Here is a 23,094-nt window from a genome sequence, read left to right on the forward strand (position 1 = left end):
CCCCAAAGAAGAAACACTTGTCTCCCTCCCCTGGCTGATAGTCTATGACTGCACAGACAGTATTATATCAGTTTAGCCATCACTGTGTAACAGAACACCCCAAGACTTAGAGGCTTAAAACAATAACCATTTATTTACTCATAAATCTGCAGTTTTTAGCTGGGCAATTCTTCTGCTGGTCTCACTTGAAGTTGTTCATGTAACTGTAGTCACCTAGACCATCCTGGTCCAGGACGGTCTCATTCACAACCAAGGCAGTTGGCTGGGGCTGTCAGCCAGGATGCTTTGGTTCTCCTCCATGTGGCTCTCTGGCAGAATAGCTTAAGTTTCATACTTGGAAATGGCAGGTCCCAAGAGAGTGAAAGTGGAAGTGGCAGGGTCTCTGAAAGTCTAGGCTCCAGAAGTCACACATTGTCACTTTTGACGTATGTATTAGTCAAAGCAAATCACAAGGCATTTCCAGATTCAAGGACTAAGAAAACAGACTCTAATTTGATGAAAAAGATGCAAAATACTTTGGTCATGGTTTTCAATCTACCACACATTTTATAATCCACCATTCAATAATTCTCATCAATCAACAAGCCCACACTGATTAAACACCTAATATGAACTAGGTATTGTGATAGATGCTGAAGAATGGAAGAACTCAAGAACCAGTCTCTGCAGAAAAATTTGTGAAAGACTTTGAAATAAACACAAGATTCCTGAGTGCTTTTTCAACACAATTGAATTATGGGCTTTGTCCAGGGACCCTTCGGTGTTATTTGAATCTGTAGGGGTCTGTGCCTTTGACATTTTTTATGGTTATAAAAAATAGTTTATTTTAAAGACTCTCAATAGGACTTCACCATCTTATTTTCAGGTATACCAAGAAGATAATCAATGTGTTCAGTATAACCTTTGATTGTATTTGACTAATTTATAGCTTTGTAAATTGGAAAAATTGACATTGATGCAAATGGATTTTGTCTATAGAATTGCAAATGAACTTTGTCCAGTGAGATAAAATTGGTTTCTGCTCAGCAAAAAGATGATTCCAAATATTACATTTTCGTACCTGTAGGATATTAATCAGCTTTGTACCTACTAGCAAATTCATTTCAGCATTCCTGATAGCCTATAAATGTCTTTCAATTGATTCTTCTTTCAATTGGTTTTTAACAAATTGCAGGTTTCCTCCTTAATTAGTGAGTTAAATAAAATCTTTGATGTGTATTCACTACACATTTGTTTGAGAGCAATTATTTTACCTTTTAGAAAATTATCCTATAACATAGTTGCCTCAGTTGTAAAATGGTAATAATAACAGTATCGCCTCATGGGGTTGTTGGGTGGATGAAATTAGATAAAATATATATATTATCATAGTACCGAGCTCATAAAAATGCTTGATAAATATTATCTGCTTTCTTGTTATTAATATTATTCAAAGGACTTAGAATTTAGTTGGGAAATCACACAAAGCAATAGAGTTTAAGTACCTGATTAAGCTCTAAACTGTGGTATAGATTATTGATCCTGGTATTCAAAGCAGGTCAATGGAGTCTGGAGTCATCCCAAATGGCTTCCTAGAGGAGTGGTCTTAGCTGATCCTTAAACGATGAGCAGGATTTGGATAAGGAAAGAAAAGGGGGACAAGACTATCCCAAGGAAGGCAAAATCAAAATGAAAAAGAGTATAACTTGACCAGGCTTTGTGATTATTTCATCCCTAGCTGTCTCCTATTGCACTTACCTTTGTTTATTAGAGAGTACTTCACTATTCATTTCTCATTTATCCAGACATACAATAAAAAATTAATCAGCTGAATTATTTTCTTACCAATACCTGCCAAAAACATACAATTAACTGTAGATTTATAAACTCCTGAGGGGCAGGGGCCAGGCCTTTAGTTATTTCTCAAACATACTTCAGCATTAAAAAATCTGAACTGGTAAGTGAGACAGGAAAGTGGGAGAACTCGAGCCTGCTGCTGTCAAACAAGCCTGTCCTAACAAGCAGCCCCAGACTGCTCTCCTGCCTGGGTCCAGAGTTGGGTTCAGTTTAAAAACACTACATGGCAAATCTCTAGCTGAAGTCCTCCATAGTTCCTCCTTTGACTAACCATCTCCAAGTCAAAAAATGGAAATTATGACATCTTTGGTGAGGGAGGGTGGATTTGGGCAGAAAAACTCATCCACACTCCTCAAGCAGAAATCCTCATCAAAAAGAACATGTACAGGGTAGAAGACCTTGGAGGAGAGAGAGAAAAAAAACTGTACAAAAACCTCCTGGGGTTTGTCATTTAATTAGGAGAGTGAAATAAACCAAGTACTCAACTAAATAGGAGACCAGTCCAACAAGATGACTTGGAACAATAGGTAAGGCTTCTCTGGCAATGGATTTGGCAAAACTGAGATGGTACAGCCATTTCAGATAAAGAGGCTAGTAACAGCTGGAAAGCTCAGCACCTTCTCTGGGGAAGGCAGAAGTTGGGGGCAACAGAAAAGGTTGGCGAAGCAAGCTGAAAGAAGATTATGAAGTGCTTTCAACGCTAGGGAGTAGGGCCTTGGAAAGAGATGGAATGTATATTAGTCAGGGTTCTCCAAAGAAACAGGACCAAGAGGATATATAGAGATACATAAGACAAAATTTATTATAGGAATTGGCTTATGCAATTATGGACACTGGTAAGTTCTATGATCTGCTGTCCACAAGCTGGAGAACCAGGAAAACCAGCAGTATAATTTGCTCTAAGTCAAAAGGCCCAAGAACCAGAAGCATTGATGTCCAACGTCAAGAGAAGATAGATGTCTCAACACAAGCAGAGAGTGAGTTCACCCTTCCTCTTCCTCGTTCTATTCAAGTCCTCATCGAACTGAATCACGCCCACCAGTATTGCTGAAGACAATACTTTATTCAGGCTATCAATTCAAATGCTAATCTCTTCCAGAGATACCCTCACAAAAATAACGCAAAATCATGTCTTACCAGCTATCTGGGTATCCCTTCACAGTCAAGTTGACACATAAAGTTAACCATCACAAAGCCCTGTTTTAGGAAATTTGATCTAGGTGCTGTGTGCTGGGTAGACCTGGTGGAGATGAAGTAGAACAATTCCTGAAGCAATCCAGAGGGAATTTTAGTTAAATTTACAGTGTTGTGCAACCATCACAATCAACTTTAAAGCATTTTCATCACCCCCAAAAGAAACTCCATACTATTTAAGTCATCCCTCATTCCAACTTTGGGCAGTCATTGGTACACTGTCTTTATAGATTTGGCTATTCTAATCATTTCATCTAAATGGAATTATGCAATATATGGTCTTTTATAACTGGTTTCTCTCACTCAGCAAAATGTTTTCTTTGGGTTTTTTTATTTGGCTCCCAATGTGGGGCCACTTAGCAAAATGTTTTCAATGTCGTAGCATGTATCAATACTCCATTCTTTTTATTGCCAAACAGCATTTTCTCAGGATACAAAATTCCAGGGTGCTTACACCTTAGAGCAATTTTTTTTCTTCTGGCTCTTGAAAAATCTTGTTCCTCTGTCATGGCCACTCAAACTATTGGTCTCCTGTATGTGATGTCACTTTTTTCTGAATGCTTTCAAAATTTTCTTGTTGTCATCAGTTTTTAGTATTCTGAATCTGACAAGCGCACAGAGTTTTCTTCATACTTATGCTTTTTAGGGTTTGCTGAGCTTCTTGATTCTTAACCAAATGTGGGCAGCTTGGGGGTATTATTTCTTCAAATATTATTCTACACCATCTCTTTTTCCTTCTTTTGAGACTTCAATAAGATGTATCTTTTCATATTGTCCACAGGTCCCTAAGGCTCTGTTCACTTTTTTCCCTCTCTTCTTCAGATTTGATCATTTCTATTGATTGACCCTCCAGTATTGATTCTTTCTTAATTCTGCTCTGAATTCTATATCATGAAATTTATTTCAGATATTTTAATTCTAAAATTTCCACTTGGTTCTTTTTACATTTTCTCTGCTGAGATTTCCTACCTCTTCATTCATTACAAGAATATTTTACTTTATCTCAGTGAGCAGTCACAAGAGATACATTCAAGTCCTTGTCTGATCATTTCAACATCTGGGTCATCTCAGGATTGGCCTCTGTTGATTCTCGTTCCTGGAAAAGGGGTCACATTTTCCATGTTCTTCATATGCTGAATAATTTTGATTATGTACTGTACATTGTGAATGTTATATTGTGAAGACTCTAGATTCTGTTTTATCTCTCTGTGGTAGGCAGAATAATGGCCCACTCAAAGATGTCTACATCTGAATCCCTGGAACCTGTGAGTATGTTACCTTACATGGCAAAGGGGAATTAAAGCTACAGATGGAATTACAGTTGCTAACCAGATGACCTTAAAATTGGAAGACTCTACTGGATTAGAGGTAGACCCAATACATTACAGAGGTCCTTAAGGGTGAAAGAAAGCAGGGGGGAGGGGTGTAAGGGGGCTAAATGGAAATGGAAAAAATACAGTTAAACACGAAAAAAAAAAAAAAGAGTAAAAGAGGGAGGCAGAAGAAAAGTAAGAGTCAGAGTGATCAATGTAAGAAGGAGTCAACCTGAAATTTCTGGCTTTGAAAATGGAGGAAGGGGACCATGAGTCAAAGAATGTGTGCAGTACACAGAAGGTGGAAAAAACAAGGAAACAAGATTCTCCCCCAGGGCTTCCAGTCCTATCCTTAGTTCAGTGAAACCTATTTCAGACTTCTGACCTCCAGAGCTGTTAAGAGAATAAATTTGTGTTGTTTTAAACCAAGTTTGTAGTAATTTGTTACAGCAGGAATAGGAAACTAATATATTCTCCAAGGATGTTCATGTTTTTATTTCAGTAAGCCATTAAATGAGTTAGATCCAAACTGCAAACTCTCTCCCTTTAGGTAGACAGCAGCAGCTCAGATCTCAGTTTGGTTCTTTTTCTTTCCTCAGCTGAACTGTTTGCAGCAAACTCTGGTTACCCTCTTCCCTATCCCCCTCCCAGCTCCCTGCCTGCCTCCACCCCACCACCCCCTAACCCCCACACAGACTTTCTGAGAGCAGAGACTGTCCTGGGCAATGCCTTCCTAAAGGCAGAAATGTGGCAGGTTTTCCAGGGAAGCTTCAGCCATACTGGGCTGTGCCATCACACATCAGTACCTTCTTCCAAGTTTCCTCTCTCCTCCAAAATCTGCTTGCCTTTCTCCAGGGCTTTCCACATAGTTGTGGGGTTTTTTGTTTTGTTTTGCTTTGGGGTTTTTTTGTGGGTGGTGGTGGTGGTGGTGGTGGAGGTGGTGTGTGTGTGCGCGCGCACGCAGAGTTGACTGTTTTCTATGACAGGGTAGATTTACAGAAAACTTATTTACCATACCAAAAATAGAACCCCTATATAATATTGATACATATTTCAAATTAACCTTATATATTCAAAATTCAGTGATTGAACAAACTTTTATTTTAAAGAAATACACATCATTAAGGTAGTGATATATTTTGCTCAGATTGTGTGAACATAAAGATAAAACAATGATAATCTATTATTTCAGCTACACAAGCTGAACAAAATAGAAGTAACTGGCATATGAACCATATCCTATTCACGGATTAGCTTAGTCCTGGTTATCTGAAGAATGTCTTTGCCAGCTTTACCAGAAAGAAGATCACAGTACCCACAATTAGCATCAGAGAGTCATGAAAGGACAAAATATCTTTGAAATCATCTAGTTAGATACCCTCCTTATACAGATTAGAAATCTAAGGCTCAGAGAAAGACAAGGGAATGTTTTATTTAACTAAAATTTATAGTTAATGTTGTTGAAATTTTTTTAACTGCCAGGTATAATTATGTATATACATATATATTACATATATACATACACACACACACATACACACAGGGTGGTTTCCAAAATAAAATTTGGACAATTTCAACCAAGTTATTGTAAGAACATCAAATATTAAATTAAGCCAGTTAGCTTACTAAATTCAGACTCTGGAAAACAAATATAAACTTATATGCATTGGCTTGTTTTCTTTATTATTTTAACTTAGTTTCCAAACATTTTCAGTTTGAAAAAGTCTAAAGGAGGAAATGCTTTTTGCTTTCTTCCTGTGAAAGAAACCTATGTTTTTTAAGGCTACATTTTCCAGTTTGATGAACACTAAATGAATCCAGGCATATAAATCAATGTGTCATGATAATTTTTTGAAAACCTCCTCAATAAATGTATATAATTCCTTGAAAGTCTGACTTTAACACCAGCAAATATATATTGAGCACCAGCAATGTTCCAGGTGCCAATGCACAGAAAACAGAGGTAATCAACATAGATTCTGCCCTTGAGGAGCTGATGGACAAGTGAAGGCAATTCAAGAAGGTGGCAAATGCCAAAAGAAGATATAGCACTGTCCTGGTGGGGTTCAGGAAAAGCAGCTCAGAAGAAGCTTCCTAAAAACGGTGACATTTAAAGAGCCCTTATATTGTTAACACATTTGGTAGTGAAGGAGGAAAGCGTATTCCAGGCAGAAGAGCAAAAGGGGGGGGGGGGGACTAAGCTAGGAAAACACAGGTGTACCTGGCTGGAACATAACAGACCAGGGAGAATAGTAGGAAAGAAGTGATTTGGGATTGGACTATACCAGCCTTGAAAGTCTGCGTAAGCCATGTAGAATCATGGAAAGTTTGTTAGCAGGGTAATATGCCTAGGCCTATACTTTAGGAAAATAAATCTGGTAGCTACACATTACATGGATTGAAGCAAGGAAATACTGTAGGTAGGAAGACTCATTAGGAGACTAATGCAGTGGGCAGGGTGAAAAATGACAAAGAAAATAATAGGAAAATGGAGAAGAGGATATGAATATAAGAGACACTGCAAATGTCAGGACTTGGAAAGTGACTTTCAGTAACCAATTTCTGACCCACAGAAACTGAGATAATAAGTGTTTATTAATAGTTTTAGGGTAATTTGTTATACAGCAATTGATAACTACCACAGTTTGTTTCTTCTGGGTTTCTTCAAAACAAATGCTACAAAGTGGTCATTGTAGACTTATCTTGAGATTTTAAGTTTTCTTTATTTTTTAAGAAGTCTCTGGGAAACTGGAAAGAACATAAACCTGAGAAAGACAGTTCTGGGTCCGCCACTTTACCACTTGCTGGCTGTTGGCACTTGCGTAAGGTATTTACTGTTTCTGAGCCTGAGTCATTATTTTAAAATAGTATTAATATTAACCTTAGAGCAGGGGTCCCCAACCTCCAAGCCACGAACCAGTACTCATCCAGGCCTGTTAGGAACCTGGCCGCACAGCAGGCGGTGAGCTTGAATGTAATTCCCTCGAATCATCCTGAAACCATCCCCCCAACCCTAGTCTGTGGAAAAATTGTCTTCCACAAAATCAGTCCCTGGTGCCAGAAAGGCTGGGGACCACTGCCTCAGAGGGTCATTGTGAGGACTATGCAAACTAGCTTTTTAAGTGCCTGTGTTACCCTAAAATACATAGGTGCTTAGTAACTGGAAGTTTCTCCCTACCCTGTATGTCGCTATTTGGCTTTTATCATAACTTTCTGAAATCTATTTACAATGGTAACTGGGACAATGCTTTTTCTTTTTTTTTTAATTAATATCTTTTATTATTTGTTTGTTTGTTTATTTTTAGAGAGAGGGGAAAGGAGAAAGAGAGGGAGAGAAACATCACTGTGTGGTTGCCTCTCACGCACCCCCAACTGGGGACCTGACGTGCAACCTAGTAATGTGCCCTGACTGGGAACTGAACCAGCGACACTTGGTTCACAGGCCGACGCTCAATCCACTGAGTTACAGCAGCCAGGCACTTTTTTTCTTAATTCTCAGATATCATCCCATTTTAATTATCCAAACCAGAAGAAATACAAAATCTCAGGCTCACCCCAGTCCTACTAAATTGGAATATGGTTTTTAACAAATTCCCCAGGTGATTTGTAAGCACATTAAAATATGGGAAGCACTGAACTGGTAGCTACTCAAACTCAGTATGGCCAAAACAGAGCCCAAACACCCTCTCCAAACCTGCTCCACCCCAGGCTTTGCCATCTAAGTAAATGGCATCACCCACATGTTCATGCCAAAAACTTGGGAGTCACCTTCGACAGCTCCCTCTCTTGTGTCCTATATTTATTTCCAAAATATTTCTGCATATATCCCTTTCCATCTCTACACTCACATCAAGACCACCATCTTCTCTCACCAGGATTATAGCAGCTAGAGCTGACTTACCCAGTAGGCATAGCAGGCACAGTGCCCACGCCCCACCATGCTTTTAGGAGACCTCAAAAACATTTTAGGTTATTTTAAAATTATAAGAAAAAAAATTTCAGTTAATGTTTTAATGTATATTTGTCCTTATACCAACAATCATAAAATAAAAATTTTAATAGTGTTCTTATGGAGAAAGGGGCCTATCAAGACAAGTGTCTGGAGTCCATGAAAAGTCATAATAGCGCCCTGGCAGTAACAAGAACCTCTTAACTGGTTTTTCTCTTCCATTATTGCATCTGTATAATCCACTCTCCATTCAATAGCCTGAGTATTCTTATTGTGGGGTTTTTTTTCACATTAAAGTATAACTTCTATAAATAAACTGCACAAACCGTAAGTGTACTATGTGATGGATTTTTTTACATAAACATACACCTATGTAACCACCACCCACATTAAGACACTTTTCTTAAAAATTTTATTTAATGACATTCCCTCATATAAAATCCTTCCATGCTTTCCCCACTCACTTGGAATAAAATCCAAACTCCTAAACCTGGTTTACAAAGTCACATATGATCCAACTCCTACCTATTTTTAAAACTTTATCTTGTACCCCTCCCTTACCATACTCCAGCTACCAGCCTCCAAAATCAACTTGCCAAGATGTTCCTGCCTTGGAACTTTTGATCTAATTGTGCATCCTCTGCCTTCTCCTAAAGCTCCTCCTAAAGAAGTTCACAGGGCTGACTATTGTAATTCAGATCTCAGTCTAAATGTCACTTCCTCAGAGACCATCCCTGACCAGGCCATCCAAAGTTGCATAGTCAGGACTGACCGGGTGGCTCAGTTGGTTTGAGCCTCCATCTGTACACTGGGTTTTTATCCCGTCAGGGCCCCCGTATAGGAGGCAATTGATTGATGTTTCTCCCTCAAAAGTTTCTCTCTCTCTCTGAAATCAATAAACATATCCTTGGGTGAGGAATTAATAAATAAAAATAAAGTTGCACCCAGTCACCTTTTAGCAAAACCACCTTAATTACCTAGAGTGCTTATCTTTCCTTCACTGGATTATAACCTCCTTTGGGGAGATATTATCTCTAGTACTCAAAAAAGCCAGTAACAGTGCCTGACACATGGCAGATGACCAATGAAAGTTTTCATTGAGTGAAGTGCTAATATGATAAATAACATACAATAAAATGTAGCATTACCTGGAGAAGCATGGATAGCACTCGTCTGTGAAATTACGGACCTGAGTTTGACTGAACCTAGCCAGTAAAATAAAGGATTAAATGAGGTTAAAGCCTATGGCCAGTTAAGTGTTCTCTGTTTTACTTTATTCCTTCTAAACATGCCCAATTAAAACCATCCTTACCCAGGACTGTGGAGTTTTTTTCTTCAACAAAAAGGGATTTAAAAAGAAACTCAAGCCCTGGCTGCTGTGGCTCAGTGGATTGAGCATCGGCATGCGAGCCAGGTGTCGCTGGTTCGATTCCCAGTCAGGGCACATTACTAGGTTGCACGTCAGGTTCCCAGTTGGGGGCGCGGGTGGGAGGCAACCACACAGTGAAAAAAGAAAAAAAAGAAAAAGAAACTCAGAATTTTCGCTTTCAGAAAACCAACTATGGCACACCAATTCTGAAGCCCTGCCCGCTACCATTTCGTCCCAGAAAAGAGACCCTTGTCAGCGCGACCCCGCCCCTTCCGCTTAACCCACCGACAGGAAGTCCACGAATCAGAAGACCCGGTCCGGGGCTCCCGCCGTGCCCCTCGTCCGCGCGTAGTTCTACGTAAAGCGTTAGGGATTTCACGACAGCCCAGGCCCCACCCCTTTGGACACATGTCGCACAGGTCTTCCCGTCGGACGCTGCGCCACCTCCTCGCGCTGCTGCTCGAACCTAGAGCAGCGACGCCCCGCCTCCTGTCTCACTCCTCACCTCCCTGCCCCCTCCCAGTTTCGCGTCTCCTTGCCTGGCGCTCCCGCTGTAATCACGTGATTGCTTCATCCGGGTCCTTTGCGTTCTCTCTCCCTGTCCCAACATGGCGGCCTCAGGTGAGTGAGCGGCCGAGTGCGTACAAGGACCGGGCTACCAAGCCACTCTCCGAGCCTGATCCATTGATTCCCTGGAGTCGGGGAATGGGCGGCACTGCTTTCCTTCGGATTCGAGGGCTGCGGCAGGCTGGCGGCTTGGCCGTGTTAGGTTATCACCTCGGGATGTTTGTGGGAAGGGAAAGGACACCCTCCCCCTCACACCCTTTTCACCCCATCTGCGCGAGGTTGGAGCGGGGAGTAATGATGGACTCTTGAGTTGGAATGAAGAGGCGCAGGAATCTGCGAGAGGCGTGAGGCCTTCTCATAGGCATGAAGCACTGTGCCACCGTGGAAGCGTGGAGGGAAGGAGGCGGTTGCCGCGCGGACGGCTGCACACTAGACTAGGTCTCTTAGGCGCGAGGCCGTTGCAGATGGGAATGGGGGAAGGGGAATGAAGGGGGGGCAGTTAGAACGCGAGCGCGAGTCGGTGGAGGGGCGGAGGATGGCAGCGGTGCGCGTGCGCTGTAGGGGAGCCAAGGGTAGTGGAGACGGGCGCGCCTTAAAAGCACGCGCGAGAGCGCAGATGGCAAGATTTTACGTGCCTGTGTTGCTTTCTGTTATGTTCTTGCACATTCTGTTCTTCCTCTTTTAGAGTGTGGCCCGGCCTGTTTGTTCCAAGGGTATATGTGTTAGGTTTGGAGGTTGAAGTTACTACAGTTAAGTGAGGGTGGAAAACCCTCCACGGTGCACCCACGTGCTAGAGGAGAGGAAGCAAGGGTGAAGACCTAGATTCCTTCTCGGCTTTTTTTTTTTTTAATTCAGCCAACACGTTTTTACTGAGCGCAAACTATGCTAGGAACGGTTCGCGGTGTTGAAGATGCAGTGGTGAACGAGATCAAGATCAGATCCCTTGACAGCTGTCATTCTGGTTGAATTTTTATAGCTTCAGTGGTGGGATTCAGCTGTTTCTTTTTTTTTCTTTTTTTTTAATAAGTGCACAACTACTAGGTGCTTATTCCCAAACAATACAGTGTAACAACTGTTTACATAGTATTCACTTGTATAAGGTATTATGAGTAATCTAGAAATGATTTAAAATATATGGGAGGATGTATATAGGTATATGCAAATACTGTGTCATTCTATATAAAGGACTTAAGCAAATGAGGATTTTGGTATCCAGAGGTCCTGAAACCAAACCCCTACAGTACCGAGGATCAATTGTAGTTCCTTTTCCGTGGGACGACCCTGCACTCTACAAAACATTTATTGAACACCTTCTATCTCTGGACACTCATTTCTCACCAAGAATTTACCATCTCTGTTGTTACATAGGGGACTAAGGATTGTGTAATGTCTTGGGGTAATGTTGAGGGATTGGGATGGATTTGAACATTTTCATTGGTGTAGCACTAGACAGTTGACCAAGCACTTTTATGTCAATTTGATGCTCTGTGAGATAAATGTAGGCAGATGATGGTATATTTGGCTGAAGAAAATGAAGTCATTTGTTCAAGGTCACACTGTAAGCAGGTGGCAGACAGAGCAAGGTCAAAATCTTTGAGATTCCTGACTCTTCTCCATTATCAACTTGAAAATAACAAGGTTGACTTCCATGTGATAAGTTTGGGGCGCTGCCCAAAAGCTTTATCTGAAGCAAAGTGCTTATTCAGCCTGGGTTTGCCATCTTGACGGCTTAGTGTCATAATTAGTGAAAAGTCTGTACTCTTTTTCTCTGTAACTTTTGTGGAATTTTTTAGAAGTGGAAGACATATTAGCAATTCCTGTCATTCATTTTACAGAGTTGAGTGAAATCCGGACTGCTTAATGGGATTTGCTTTGTGATGTTCCATTTTTACTCCCCCTCCTTGGAAACCTTCATCTCCTTTAATTTTATAAGTCTTTTTAGATTGTGTAGTATGTAAGGGACCTTGTGCTAGTATCTGAGCACAGGTTGCACCTGACAGTTTGCCCTTGAATTGAGGATTTCTCAAAATTTTTTCCCACACTTTGAATCTTTTCAAATCAATTGCATTGACTGCTGAGTGGTCAGTATTCCCAGGTATTGGTCACTCAACCATATGGCTGTATTAATAAAGCTATAAAATTATCAGTGTATTTTCAGTATACTTCTTGATGTTAAATGTGTTTGATACAGGTTAATCTATGAGATTAAAATGCTTTAAAATTGCATATAGTCTTAAGTATGCCCACAAAAGTCTTTCATTTGCATAACACTTCAAAATGACAATATGTAGGATCTTGTTTATTTTTATAGAAAGAGGATGGTATCCATTGGTAGTTTTTGTACAATGCTGACCCTTACAGTTAAAAATAGTTTCATTGGTTGCCATTTATGCTGTTCACATATTATCTATTTTCAAATCCCATCCTCTACCATGTGTTATTCTGGGAGTAATATACCCAGAACCAGAAGGCCAAGACTAAAATTCATGAATATTCAAGTACAAGTACAGAGTAGTGTCAAAGTAAAAGAATGTTTCTAAGTAGTGTTATTTAAATACATATTTTTAAACAGTTTTGAGATCTAATTCGCATACTATATATATATGTATGGCTTGAGATAGAATACCCTGCTACTTGGTATTAGCTCAAAACATCCTAGAATTCTCTTTCATAATGGTGTGGGGAAAGAATTAACTAAAAGGTTTGGTTTGTTTGTTGGCTGGTTTGTTCTTTATTTAACCAAATGCTTTTTGTAGTTAAGTATGTGTGTATGCATTTACAAGTGCACATACCAAAGTCAGTACCTTAGATGGTCCTAATGGTAGGAAAAATGCCCACAGCAAGATGTTATTCTTGAATTTTTATGGCTTCTGTTACAGAGAAGCTCCAAGTACTTTGTGTAGTGGCTAGCATGATGTATATGAGGTGCTTATTTTTTATTTTTTAATGTTAATGATCAAATTGAGTGTCTGGAGAGGTGAGGAAAAGGCAATAGACATTTTTCTCAGATGTGTGAAGATGAAGACATTGGACAGAGAGGAAAGGTTCATGTATACTGAACACTGGTCGAAGTGGTGGAGCTTATTGGTCTTGACTTAGTCTTCATTCTCTACTATGCCGAAGTAAAATGTAGTAAAGGTGAGGCCTCACAGCATCATGATATTGCATTGTATGAAACCTCTTTTCACATCAGGGCTCTAGACAGCAGTATAATTACTATAGTTCTAGGAATTCTGGTATTTGGGTGGATTGATTGCATTTATATAATATTGTTTCCTCAAGGCAGTGGATCTCAACCTTCCTAGTGCCTCAACCCTTTAATACGGTTCCTCATGTTGTGGTGACCCCCAACCATAACTAAAGCATAGTGATTAATCACAAAAACAATATGTAATTATATATGTGTTTTCCGATGGTCTCAGGCGACCTCTGTGAAAGGGTCATTCGACCCCCAAAGGGGTCGTGACCCACAGGTTGAGAACCCCTGCCTTAAGGAGACATTTGTTAAGCATTAATTAGTTTTTAATTCTGGAGGATTTGGCAGGATTTGTTTCCTAGAAGAAACACCTTATCCATTAGCAGTCATTTATCCTCCCCCCTCCCGCCAACATTAATCTACAAGTTCTTTGTATTTTTTAAAAGATTTTATTTATTTTTAGAAAGAGGGGAAGAGAGGGAGAGAAACCTTAATGTGTGAGACATATTCATCAATCAGTTGCCTCTCACACACCTGCAGCCGAGGATACAATTTCTTTATTTTTACCTGTTCTGAACATTTGTGGGCTTTTGTTATTAGCTTCTTTCACTTAGCATGTTTTCAGGGTTCATCTGTATTGTAGGATATATGGGAACTCAGTCCTTAATTGCCAAATTATATAGACATCTACACTTTATCGGTTCATCAGTTAATGGACATTTGGATTGTTTCCAGTTTTTTGCCTATTTGAATATTGCTGCTGTGATATTATACAGGTTTTCATGACACTTTCTGACTTTCTTAGCTTGTAGTTACTAAAACAGAAGTGTTGATAACCCTATAAAATAAGTGGAACTTAGTCTGACAAGATCTAAAATTAAGAAACTTAATTTTTGACAAAGCCTCATCTGAATGTTAAGAGCTACGTGAATTCCCCTTCCTAAGTAAGAGATACTAAAGTCGCAGGACTAGGGCAGCATTGTATATCCAGTAAGCTTTATTGCTTATAGTACTTTTAAGAGATCCTTTGTTTTGAAATCTAGAACTAGCAGCCAATCTATAGATTTTATCACTCCAATGTCTGCTGACTCGTGCTTCTATTACCAATCCAAAGAAGTAATAACTGGAAAACATTCTGAGAAAAATAAAGCATATTTTTTACATACTGCAGCCTGATAATCCTGAATACAGTACTTGGTTTACTGCCGTCACTTTCCTGCAAGTATACTTTATGTAGGGCTAACATTTCCTTTTATTTGTCCTTTTTTATTTGTTATTTATTTATTTATTTTATTTATCTGTTTTTAGAGAGAAGGGAAAGGAGAAAGAGAGGGAGAGACACATCACTGTGTGGTTGCCTCTCACACACCCCCAACTGGGGACCTGGCATGCAACCTAGTCGTGCCCTGACTGGGAATCGAACCAGCGACACTTGGTTCATAGGCCGACGCTCAATCTACTGAGCCACAGCAACTAGGACTTATTTCTCATTTTATTTATTGATGTCTCACCCAGGGAGCATTTGGTAATGTCTGGAGGCATTTTTGGTTGTCACAGTGGGGTGGGGACTTTCCTACTGGCCTCTAATGAGTAAGAGGCTAGAGATGCTGGTAACATCCTACAATGCACAGGACAACCCCCTCAATAGAATTACCCAGCCCACAATGTCAGTGGTGTAGAAATTGAGAAACTGAGTTAAGTTGATTGGTTGTATTTCTTTTTGTATCTATTATAACACACCCTGTTTATTAAGAAGGCTACAAATGTATTGTCTCTTGTTTAAGGACTTGCAGAATTAGTTTTGAAAAATGCTTTCTTTTTAAGATCTTTTACTTAACCTATATGTATTTATAAGAGCTTCACAAGTACAGTAGGTCCGGTATATCAATGGGTTTCACATTGGCAGATGTCATCAGTTGCTGACCAAAAGAAAACATTAGGGGGGAAAGGTTATGTTTGCTGGTGTGTATTATGTAGTCAGGTTTGTGATAGTTGCATCTGTACTACAAATGTACACACTTTTTTTTTTTAAGATTTATTTATTTATATTTAGAGAGAGGGGAAGGGAGGAAGGAAGAGGGAGGGAAACATCAACGTGAGAAATATAGATTGATTGTCTACTGCACACACCTAACCAGGGGACCTGACCCACAACCCAGGCACTGTCCTAATCAGGAATCAAACCAACGAGCCTTCAGTTTGCAGGGCAACACCCAGGCCACTAAGCCACACCGGTCAGGGCTGTACAGACATTTTTTCTTGTCATTATTCCCTAAGTACGTTTTAACTATTTACATTATTTTGAGTATTATATGTCGTCGTCGGCAGCCGTCCGTCTCGAGAGACGATGGTGTAGCTTCTTAAGAGTCCATCTGCACCGCCGAGAATGGCTGTGCAGTCCGACTCGGGAGTGACATGGTATCTGTCTCCTCCCGTGTTGAATCGACATCTTGCGATGACGCTGAAGCTACAGAGCCTGGGCAGGGTAATATGGAGGGTCTGCTGTTGCCCATGCAGCAGACCCCCCCTCTCTTCGCAGCTGAAGGGTCCAAGGGAAAGACGGAGTCGATACAGCTTGGGTTCAGGTGCGCCGCAGGAGTTGCCGGTGTTGATCACAACATCAAACCGCCTTAGGGACTCCGGCTCCAGATTTTCTGTCGAGGTTTACTCCCTTAGCCTTTCCCCTGAAGAGGTATGCCGCAAGGCAGCGGAGGTTTTTTGGAGTCAGAGTTTTCCTTCTCTGATGTACCCTGACTGGAAGATCGAACCAGCGACACTTAGCTCGCAGGCCGACGCTCAATCCACTGAGCTAAACCAGCCAGGGCTAGTATTATATGTAATCTAGAGATTATTTAAATTATACGGGAGTATGAGTTAAAATACTACGACATTTTTTATAAGGGACTTGAGCATCTGAAGATTTTGGTATTCATGGGGTGTGGGGCTGGAACCGATCATCCATGGATACTGAGAGATCACTGTACCCAGTGGTTATTCAATAAATTACAATTGTAATTGAGACAGCAGAGAGTTAGAGAATTTAATAACATTTTGAGGCCTGTGTTTTTTCCCCCCTTAGTCCATATGGGTTTGGTCTTAAATTAGGGCATGTTTTGTTGGCTTTGTGAAGTGTTTGGTTTAAATTTTTAACCAGTTCAACTAAAGAAAACTAAGAGTTGGACCAGTTCGATAATTGTGACAAGGGATTGATAAACCTGGAGTATTAGACAATGTTTTACTTATAAAGAAGAGGAGAACATTGTTGAAATCCTAAAAATATGGACCTAGATAGTGGAGGAATACAGGGCATAGAGGATTTAGATAACATCATTTTTCAGTTTGTGAAATAAAATAGAGTGAAGCAGACATTAGCACCCATTTTAGATGATTTATGATTTTACTTTTTAAAGGCTAGATCCCGTAAATCTGCTATTTATACAATATATTGTGCCTGAGTCAATACTGCTAGATTTAAAGAAACCTAGTAAGTTAGAGAACTTGTGAAAGAATTTTAGCCTGTCTTTAAATGAAATCAGTCATCATCCAACATAGATTTTTATTCATGATATTTAGTTTATTATTTTTGAAATTTCAAATAACAAAGGGGAGAGCATGAGACTTATTTGTCAAGAGTAAACGGGTGAAAGTTGAGAAATCCTGATCGTGAAAGTTGATTTAAGCCAGTATCAGACCAAAGGGCAAGTTAATTTCAGATTCTGTTGTTTTGGTATTAATATGTATATAGAACAAAGAAGAAATGGATACCTTAATCAAATTCTTATTAATCTTAGGTTGAGATTGACTTCATTGTATGGACTAACCACTAGTTCTATTTTGATTGTCCCAGTGACTAGACAGGTTAATAATTGGGTATAGCTGATACTAAGTCCTATGAGAGTAAGGGTCTCTAGCTAGCATTTTACTAGTTCCAGACACAATTTACAAACTAGAGCATATGGAGAAGACTAAAACAAACCCATACGCTGTAAGTGTTCTACCTCAGAGGTATTCTTTATGTCTCATTCAAATTAGCTTTTTAAAATTTCCCATAGGCCTTTACGTATGAGCCAGGAGCAGTATCACTGCTATAGTACCAAACCTCTGTGAAACTGCTTTCTTTGAAAGCATAGAATAGATCCAAAATTTAACCTGGTTGATCATAAATTATGTTTTGGGAGTATGAATAGCATTAATTCACTTAAGAGAAACATGGAAACTTCATATTCAAGGCTGTCTTTTCCTTGCATTATTGTAGCCAAGTTCATCTGGTTGGCACATTGAGACCGTATTACTTTAAGTTATTACTGTGTCCAGAAGATTGTTCATAACATTCATAGTAAACAGGTCTTTATTTCCTGTAAGTTGGGTTTTTTTGAAAAAAAGACAGATTCCAAGTGAGAGAGCACCCTTTTTAGTTAAATGGTGCATCAAGTTACAGATTCTTAGTCCTCTTGGATTGAAAATTTGATGAGAATTGGAGCATGGAGGAGGAACTCATGACTATAAAAGCCATGAAACTGATTTTTGTTACAGCAAAGCTTTTTTCTTTTTTCTTACCATGTAGTTGGCTGCTCTCAGGGGCCAGTTCTAAAACTTCAGTTAGTCTTTCAGCTCTCTTGAATTAGCTGTTGATTGGTGGCATCTCAGAAGTTCTGAGGACTAGATAAAGAGCTATGGTCAGTCCACAAAAGGGAGTCATTTGGAGATTCTTGAAAATTTTCATAACTGGAAAACATTTAAATGTGTTGGTTCTTAGGGATTTCTTATTTATTCCCTTTAGTATAATATCTCATCTTCATATGTGATGTTAAGGTGGGAAAGGAGATGATTTTTTTCCTACAGGGCAGAGAGTTCCAGCTGTGTGTATGAATCTTAGCATTTGAACACTTTCAAATGACAGTGAGTACATTTTACCAAGATTATTATAATCTGCCATAAAACTAATACAAGCTTCTTAGAGAGTGGGGCTCTTAAGGGAAAAGCCCTAGATTTGGTATCCAAAACCCTGGGTTTAATTCTAGCTCTGCCATCTAATAGTTCCGTAACTTTAGAATAGTCATTTAATCTCTCTGAGTCTTAGTTTTCTTTTCTGTAAATTTTGATAGCAATGATTCCTGTCTCACATTATTTTACAAGCATCAAACAATTCAAAAATGCGATACAGAATATTAGGGGTAGGGATTTTGTTTTATTTATCAGGAGCAACTAATGTAGTAACCTGTCTTAAGTGCAGTTAGTTGCTAAATAAAAATCTCAAGTTGATCTATGAGTGAATAGAGTAGGAAATAGAAGGTTGCCCCACGCCAGCCTTTCTCCACAGAAGGCACATGTGAAAATCTTCAAGACCCTTTTTCATATGAAGGGATAATGTGCATTTAAACTAAAGGGATTTACATAGTGTGTTCTACCACTTTATTTTTTTACTTCTTGTTGGACTTTTTGTGCCAGTATATTTTATTTTCTCCTAATTTATATCTGCATAGTATTTCTTCATATAAATGTACCATAATCTAATCCTTTGATGGGCCTTTATGTTGCTTTCTTTATAAATATATTTAACAATACTGCAATGTACAACCCTGTAAATACCCAAGTATTGATGAATAATCTTTCTCACCTTTTTAAAACAGCAAAAAAGAAGAATAAGAAGGGGAAGACTATCTCCCTAACAGACTTCCTGGCTGAGGATGGAGGGACTGGTGGAGGAAGCACCTATGTCCCCAAACCAGTCAGCTGGGCTGATGAAACAGACGACTTGGAAGGAGATGGTAATTGTTATTTCCCTTCATGCTTGGAATTTGCATTATCCTTTAGACAAAACCTACTCCATAGTAGTAGTTAACATTTTTTTAAAGGAACTTATTCATTTTGTAGAAGCTAAAATCTTATGTTTATGTATTTTAAGGAATTTTAGGTTTAGGCTTAAAGAGTTTGTGATAGGGACTAAAGTGGTGATTGAAGAGAGCTAGTTCTGGCTCTTCTATTAACAGATTTTTCTCAAAGTACTGTCCTTTTTAAGTCTCATTCTTCATTTGAAAAGTGAGGACTAGATTATTGCCTTTTGGGTCTAAAATTCCATTATGTCCTCTTAAAATGATATCGCAATGTAATCTATAAGTTGTTTATACTTAGAGTCAAGGAATAATTTATTCTAGGAGTCATTACTATGAAGTCATGCTGTCCCTGGGTAAATAAAAGTGGTTTCAGAAAAGGGAATAGGACTAGTAATTATGGTGGAAAAATACAGAAGAGTCATTGGGGGTATCATTTGGAGAAGTTCTATACCTTCAAGGAATAGCCAAGAACAGGCAGGGACTGTGTATAATCATTGGATATGACATAAATCAGATTACCCATCATTTTTTTCCTAAAAGCTTTCATTGTAGACTGAAGAATTATTTTTTCTTTTGTAACCTATTTTCATAATAAAATTCACATAGATTGTACTTTCCATAAGTGTTAATAACACCTGGTGTGCAAATTCATGTGCAGTTCTATAGGGATGGAATCGATCTCTTTTTATTTTTTAAATAATAGAGGCATAAACCATGGAGAAAACACTTCTTCAGCTGAAAGGTGATAATGAGAGCTGTTTGTAGTGGTTATATACATTGGAGTAAGGGGGTCCCAAGTTGGAATCCTAGCTAACAAGATTACCATGTAGTGCTCTACGGTGTGTGACCTTGAGCAAGTTACTGGGCCTTCCTGAAATCAGAATTTCCTTCTCTGTAGAATGGGGAACAGCCTCATGGGATTGTTTAAAAGATATAGTGGGATATAATGAACATGAAGTACCTGGCACATTAGTAATATTCCATAAATAGTTGATATTTCCTCTCTCTGTTTTTGTTTTGTTTTGTTTCTTTTACTACATAAGGAATAAGAGTCATCATGATTTTGTTAACAAAAGCCTAGACCCTGAAAGGCCTTGAAATACTTAAGAGACAAAGAGACTGAGTCTTTTTGCATTGCTATTCGGATTCTAACATTGCCTATTTCTTTCCTGGCTTACCTTATTTAATACTTGCCCTTAGCGTGGGTCCTCCTGTTCTACAATGGCAGTGGGGGAAAGTTTCCTCTAAATTGTTTTTAAAGATTTTATTTATTTGTTTGTTTGTTTTAAGATTTTGTTTATTTTTAGAGAGAGGGAGAAAGAGAAGGAGAGAAATATCAATATGTGGTTGCCTCTTGCACCCCCCACAACTGGGGACATGGCCTGCAACCCAGGCATGTGCCCTGACTGGGAATTGAACCAGTGACCCTTTGATTTGCAGGCTAGCGTTCAATCTACCGAGCCACACCAGCCAGCCAGCCAGGGTAGTTTCCTCTAATTTATGTCCACTTCTTTCTATCCTAGTTTCAACCACTTGGCACAGTAATGATGATGATGTGTATAGGGCACCTCCAATTGACCGTTCCATCCTACCCACTGCTCCACGGGCTGCTCGGGAACCCAATATTGACAGGAGCCGTCTTCCCAAATCGCCACCCTACACTGCTTTTCTTGGAAATCTGCCCTATGATGTGACAGAAGACTCCATTAAGGAATTCTTTAGAGGATTAAATGTAAGTCTAAAGGTTTTAAGCAATTAACTGGATATAGAGGGTAGCATATTGTTAGTGACTGTCTCAGATTTTCTATGTTGAGAAAGATTCTAAGTTTTGTCTAGACTTGGAAGAAACACAGATGCATAATTAAAACAGTATTTTAGGCTCTGGCTGAGAATGTTCTCATCCAGCACCAATCGAACAATCTTAGCAAAATTAACAGTACCTTATTGATACAGTCTCTCAAACCTATACCCATTTTTGTTAAGAAACTTAAAGGTAGAAAGTAAGTTTCTCTGAATTCAGCCATTCTGTTAATAACATTCATTCAGGTTTATATCAAAATTACTTATTAATATTTTATAAGAATACATTTAACAGAGCAAATGTGTAGTTTTTATTAAATATATTGGGTTGACATTGGTTAATAATGTATATATAGGTGTCAAGTATACATTTCCATGATATGTGGTTTGCATATTACAAAGTCCAGTCATCTTCCAACACCATATATTTGGCTGCCTTTACTATCCGCTCCCCCCCTCCCCCTTCCTCTGGTAACCACCATACTGTTGTCTGCGTCTATGAGTTTCAGTTTTATATCCCACATATGAGTGAAATCATGAGGTTCTTAGCTTTTTCTTACTGACTTTCACTTAGTATAATACTCTCAAGGTCCATCCGTGTTGTCGCAAATGGCAGTATTTTATCTCCTTATGGCTGAGTAGTATTCCAAAGGTATGTTTCAAAATGCTTGTAACTCTCTGTTACAAGAGTATAGAGAGAGGTGCTCAGTTCTTTTTTAAAACTTGAATTAAAAAGTACTTAGCACTTTAAAAAAATGTAACAATGAGTAACAGTTTTCTGTTCTGTTAGGTTTTTCTCCAGTCTGCCAATGAGAAGACATTAAAAAGTGTCTTCTAAGAATCTGGTCCCCTTTTCACTCTTCATCTGACTCCGCTCATAGATACTGTTCTCCGCAGTGGACCATCAGCTTCTGTAGTTGGTTTTTCTGATGTGATTGTTTTTTACTGCTACCTATGAACTTCCCTCTCTCTTCAATTATGTTGACCAACTAGAAGGCTGGCCTGTGTTTTATTTCTCTCTAGTGGCCTCTTGCTATAGAATATGGAATAAAATCTCTGGTCTGCTCTAGAACTGAACTGGTCTTTAGCTACTTCCCCCTTTTATGTTGTGTTCCTTTTTCTACTGTCTCATGAGTTGAATTAAACTAGAATTTAAAACAGACTGTAACAAAATCTCATCTCAGGAGCCAGAATAAAGTATCAACTCAGTGATCCAGAAGATAAACTTGAATATAGTAAATCAAAGGGGTAAGGAAAAGAGATGTGGATGACAGAAAGGTGGCAAGAAAATAGTCAAAAGTATTTGAAAACAGCCTTAAAATTGGACATGAAGAGTGCATAACATGTTATAAATAATTAATAAATAAAAATTCGTACCAGGAATGTTTTGTGAAACTTTACAGGAAAGAATCCTGCATTTATAATTAGAAAGCGCAAGTTTATCTCAAATTAAAACCAGGTTAGTGTGAGTTTCTTTCCTGTGCCTCAAAAAGTAAAAATTCAGTGGTTTTCCACCTCAGAATTCAGCAGTGGTAGGTAGGGGTGAGAGGGTTTACAGTCCAGTGTTTGATTTGACCAAACTGTTGTCTTTAAGGGGTAAGTTCATATTCAAATTAAAAAGGTTTGATAGAGCATTCAGTGAAGTCTGTCTTCTGTCCCTTTGCACCAGTTTTCTGCTTGAAGACAACCAGGTTCTTATGTATTCAAAGAAATGTATTGTGTGTATTGTGGTCAAAAAAAGGAGACAAAAGAACATTGAACTGGGAAACTTTTTTTTTTTTTTCTCCTTCAGATCAGTGCAGTGCGTTTACCTCGTGAACCCAGCAATCCAGAAAGGTTGAAAGGTTTTGGTTATGCTGAGTTTGAGGACCTGGATTCCTTGTTCAATGCCCTGAGCCTCAACGAAGAGGTAAAGAGGGAGTTTGAGGGGTGGGAACAGATAAATCTGGTGTTCATCAAACTGATGTTTTTGAAGTTAGGTCAGCTATATTTCAAAGGTTACTAGCATATCTACAAAGAACAGCCTGGGTTATTTA

At 39.0% G+C, this 23,094-nt stretch overlaps 1 protein-coding gene and 1 long non-coding RNA gene across 3 annotated transcripts in view; one reads left to right on the top strand and one right to left on the bottom strand.

Moving 5' to 3' along the window:
• Positions 1 to 9,982, bottom strand: part of LOC150011824 (uncharacterized) — a 28,474-nt gene extending 18,492 nt beyond the window's left edge. The window contains exon 1 of the long non-coding RNA XR_016510682.1: positions 9,947 to 9,982. This is a non-coding gene — a long non-coding RNA (uncharacterized LOC150011824). The remainder of the gene's footprint in view (positions 1 to 9,946) is intronic.
• Positions 9,983 to 10,201: 219 nt separating this feature from the next.
• The window catches only part of EIF4B (eukaryotic translation initiation factor 4B), a 28,047-nt gene continuing 15,154 nt past the window's right edge, over positions 10,202 to 23,094 (top strand). For both annotated transcript variants that reach the window (XM_090273231.1, XM_090273232.1), the window contains exons 1-4: positions 10,202 to 10,282; positions 19,055 to 19,192; positions 20,782 to 20,990; positions 22,851 to 22,967. In XM_090273231.1, the coding sequence (XP_090129357.1) occupies positions 10,270 to 10,282; positions 19,055 to 19,192; positions 20,782 to 20,990; positions 22,851 to 22,967 (477 nt within the window). In that variant the 5' untranslated portion in view covers positions 10,202 to 10,269. The remainder of the gene's footprint in view (positions 10,283 to 19,054; positions 19,193 to 20,781; positions 20,991 to 22,850; positions 22,968 to 23,094) is intronic.

Source organism: Furipterus horrens, unplaced genomic scaffold, assembly GCF_987537825.1.
Source record: "Furipterus horrens unplaced genomic scaffold, mFurHor1.1.pri manual_scaffold_4, whole genome shotgun sequence".
Taxonomy (NCBI): Eukaryota; Metazoa; Chordata; class Mammalia; order Chiroptera; family Furipteridae; genus Furipterus; species Furipterus horrens.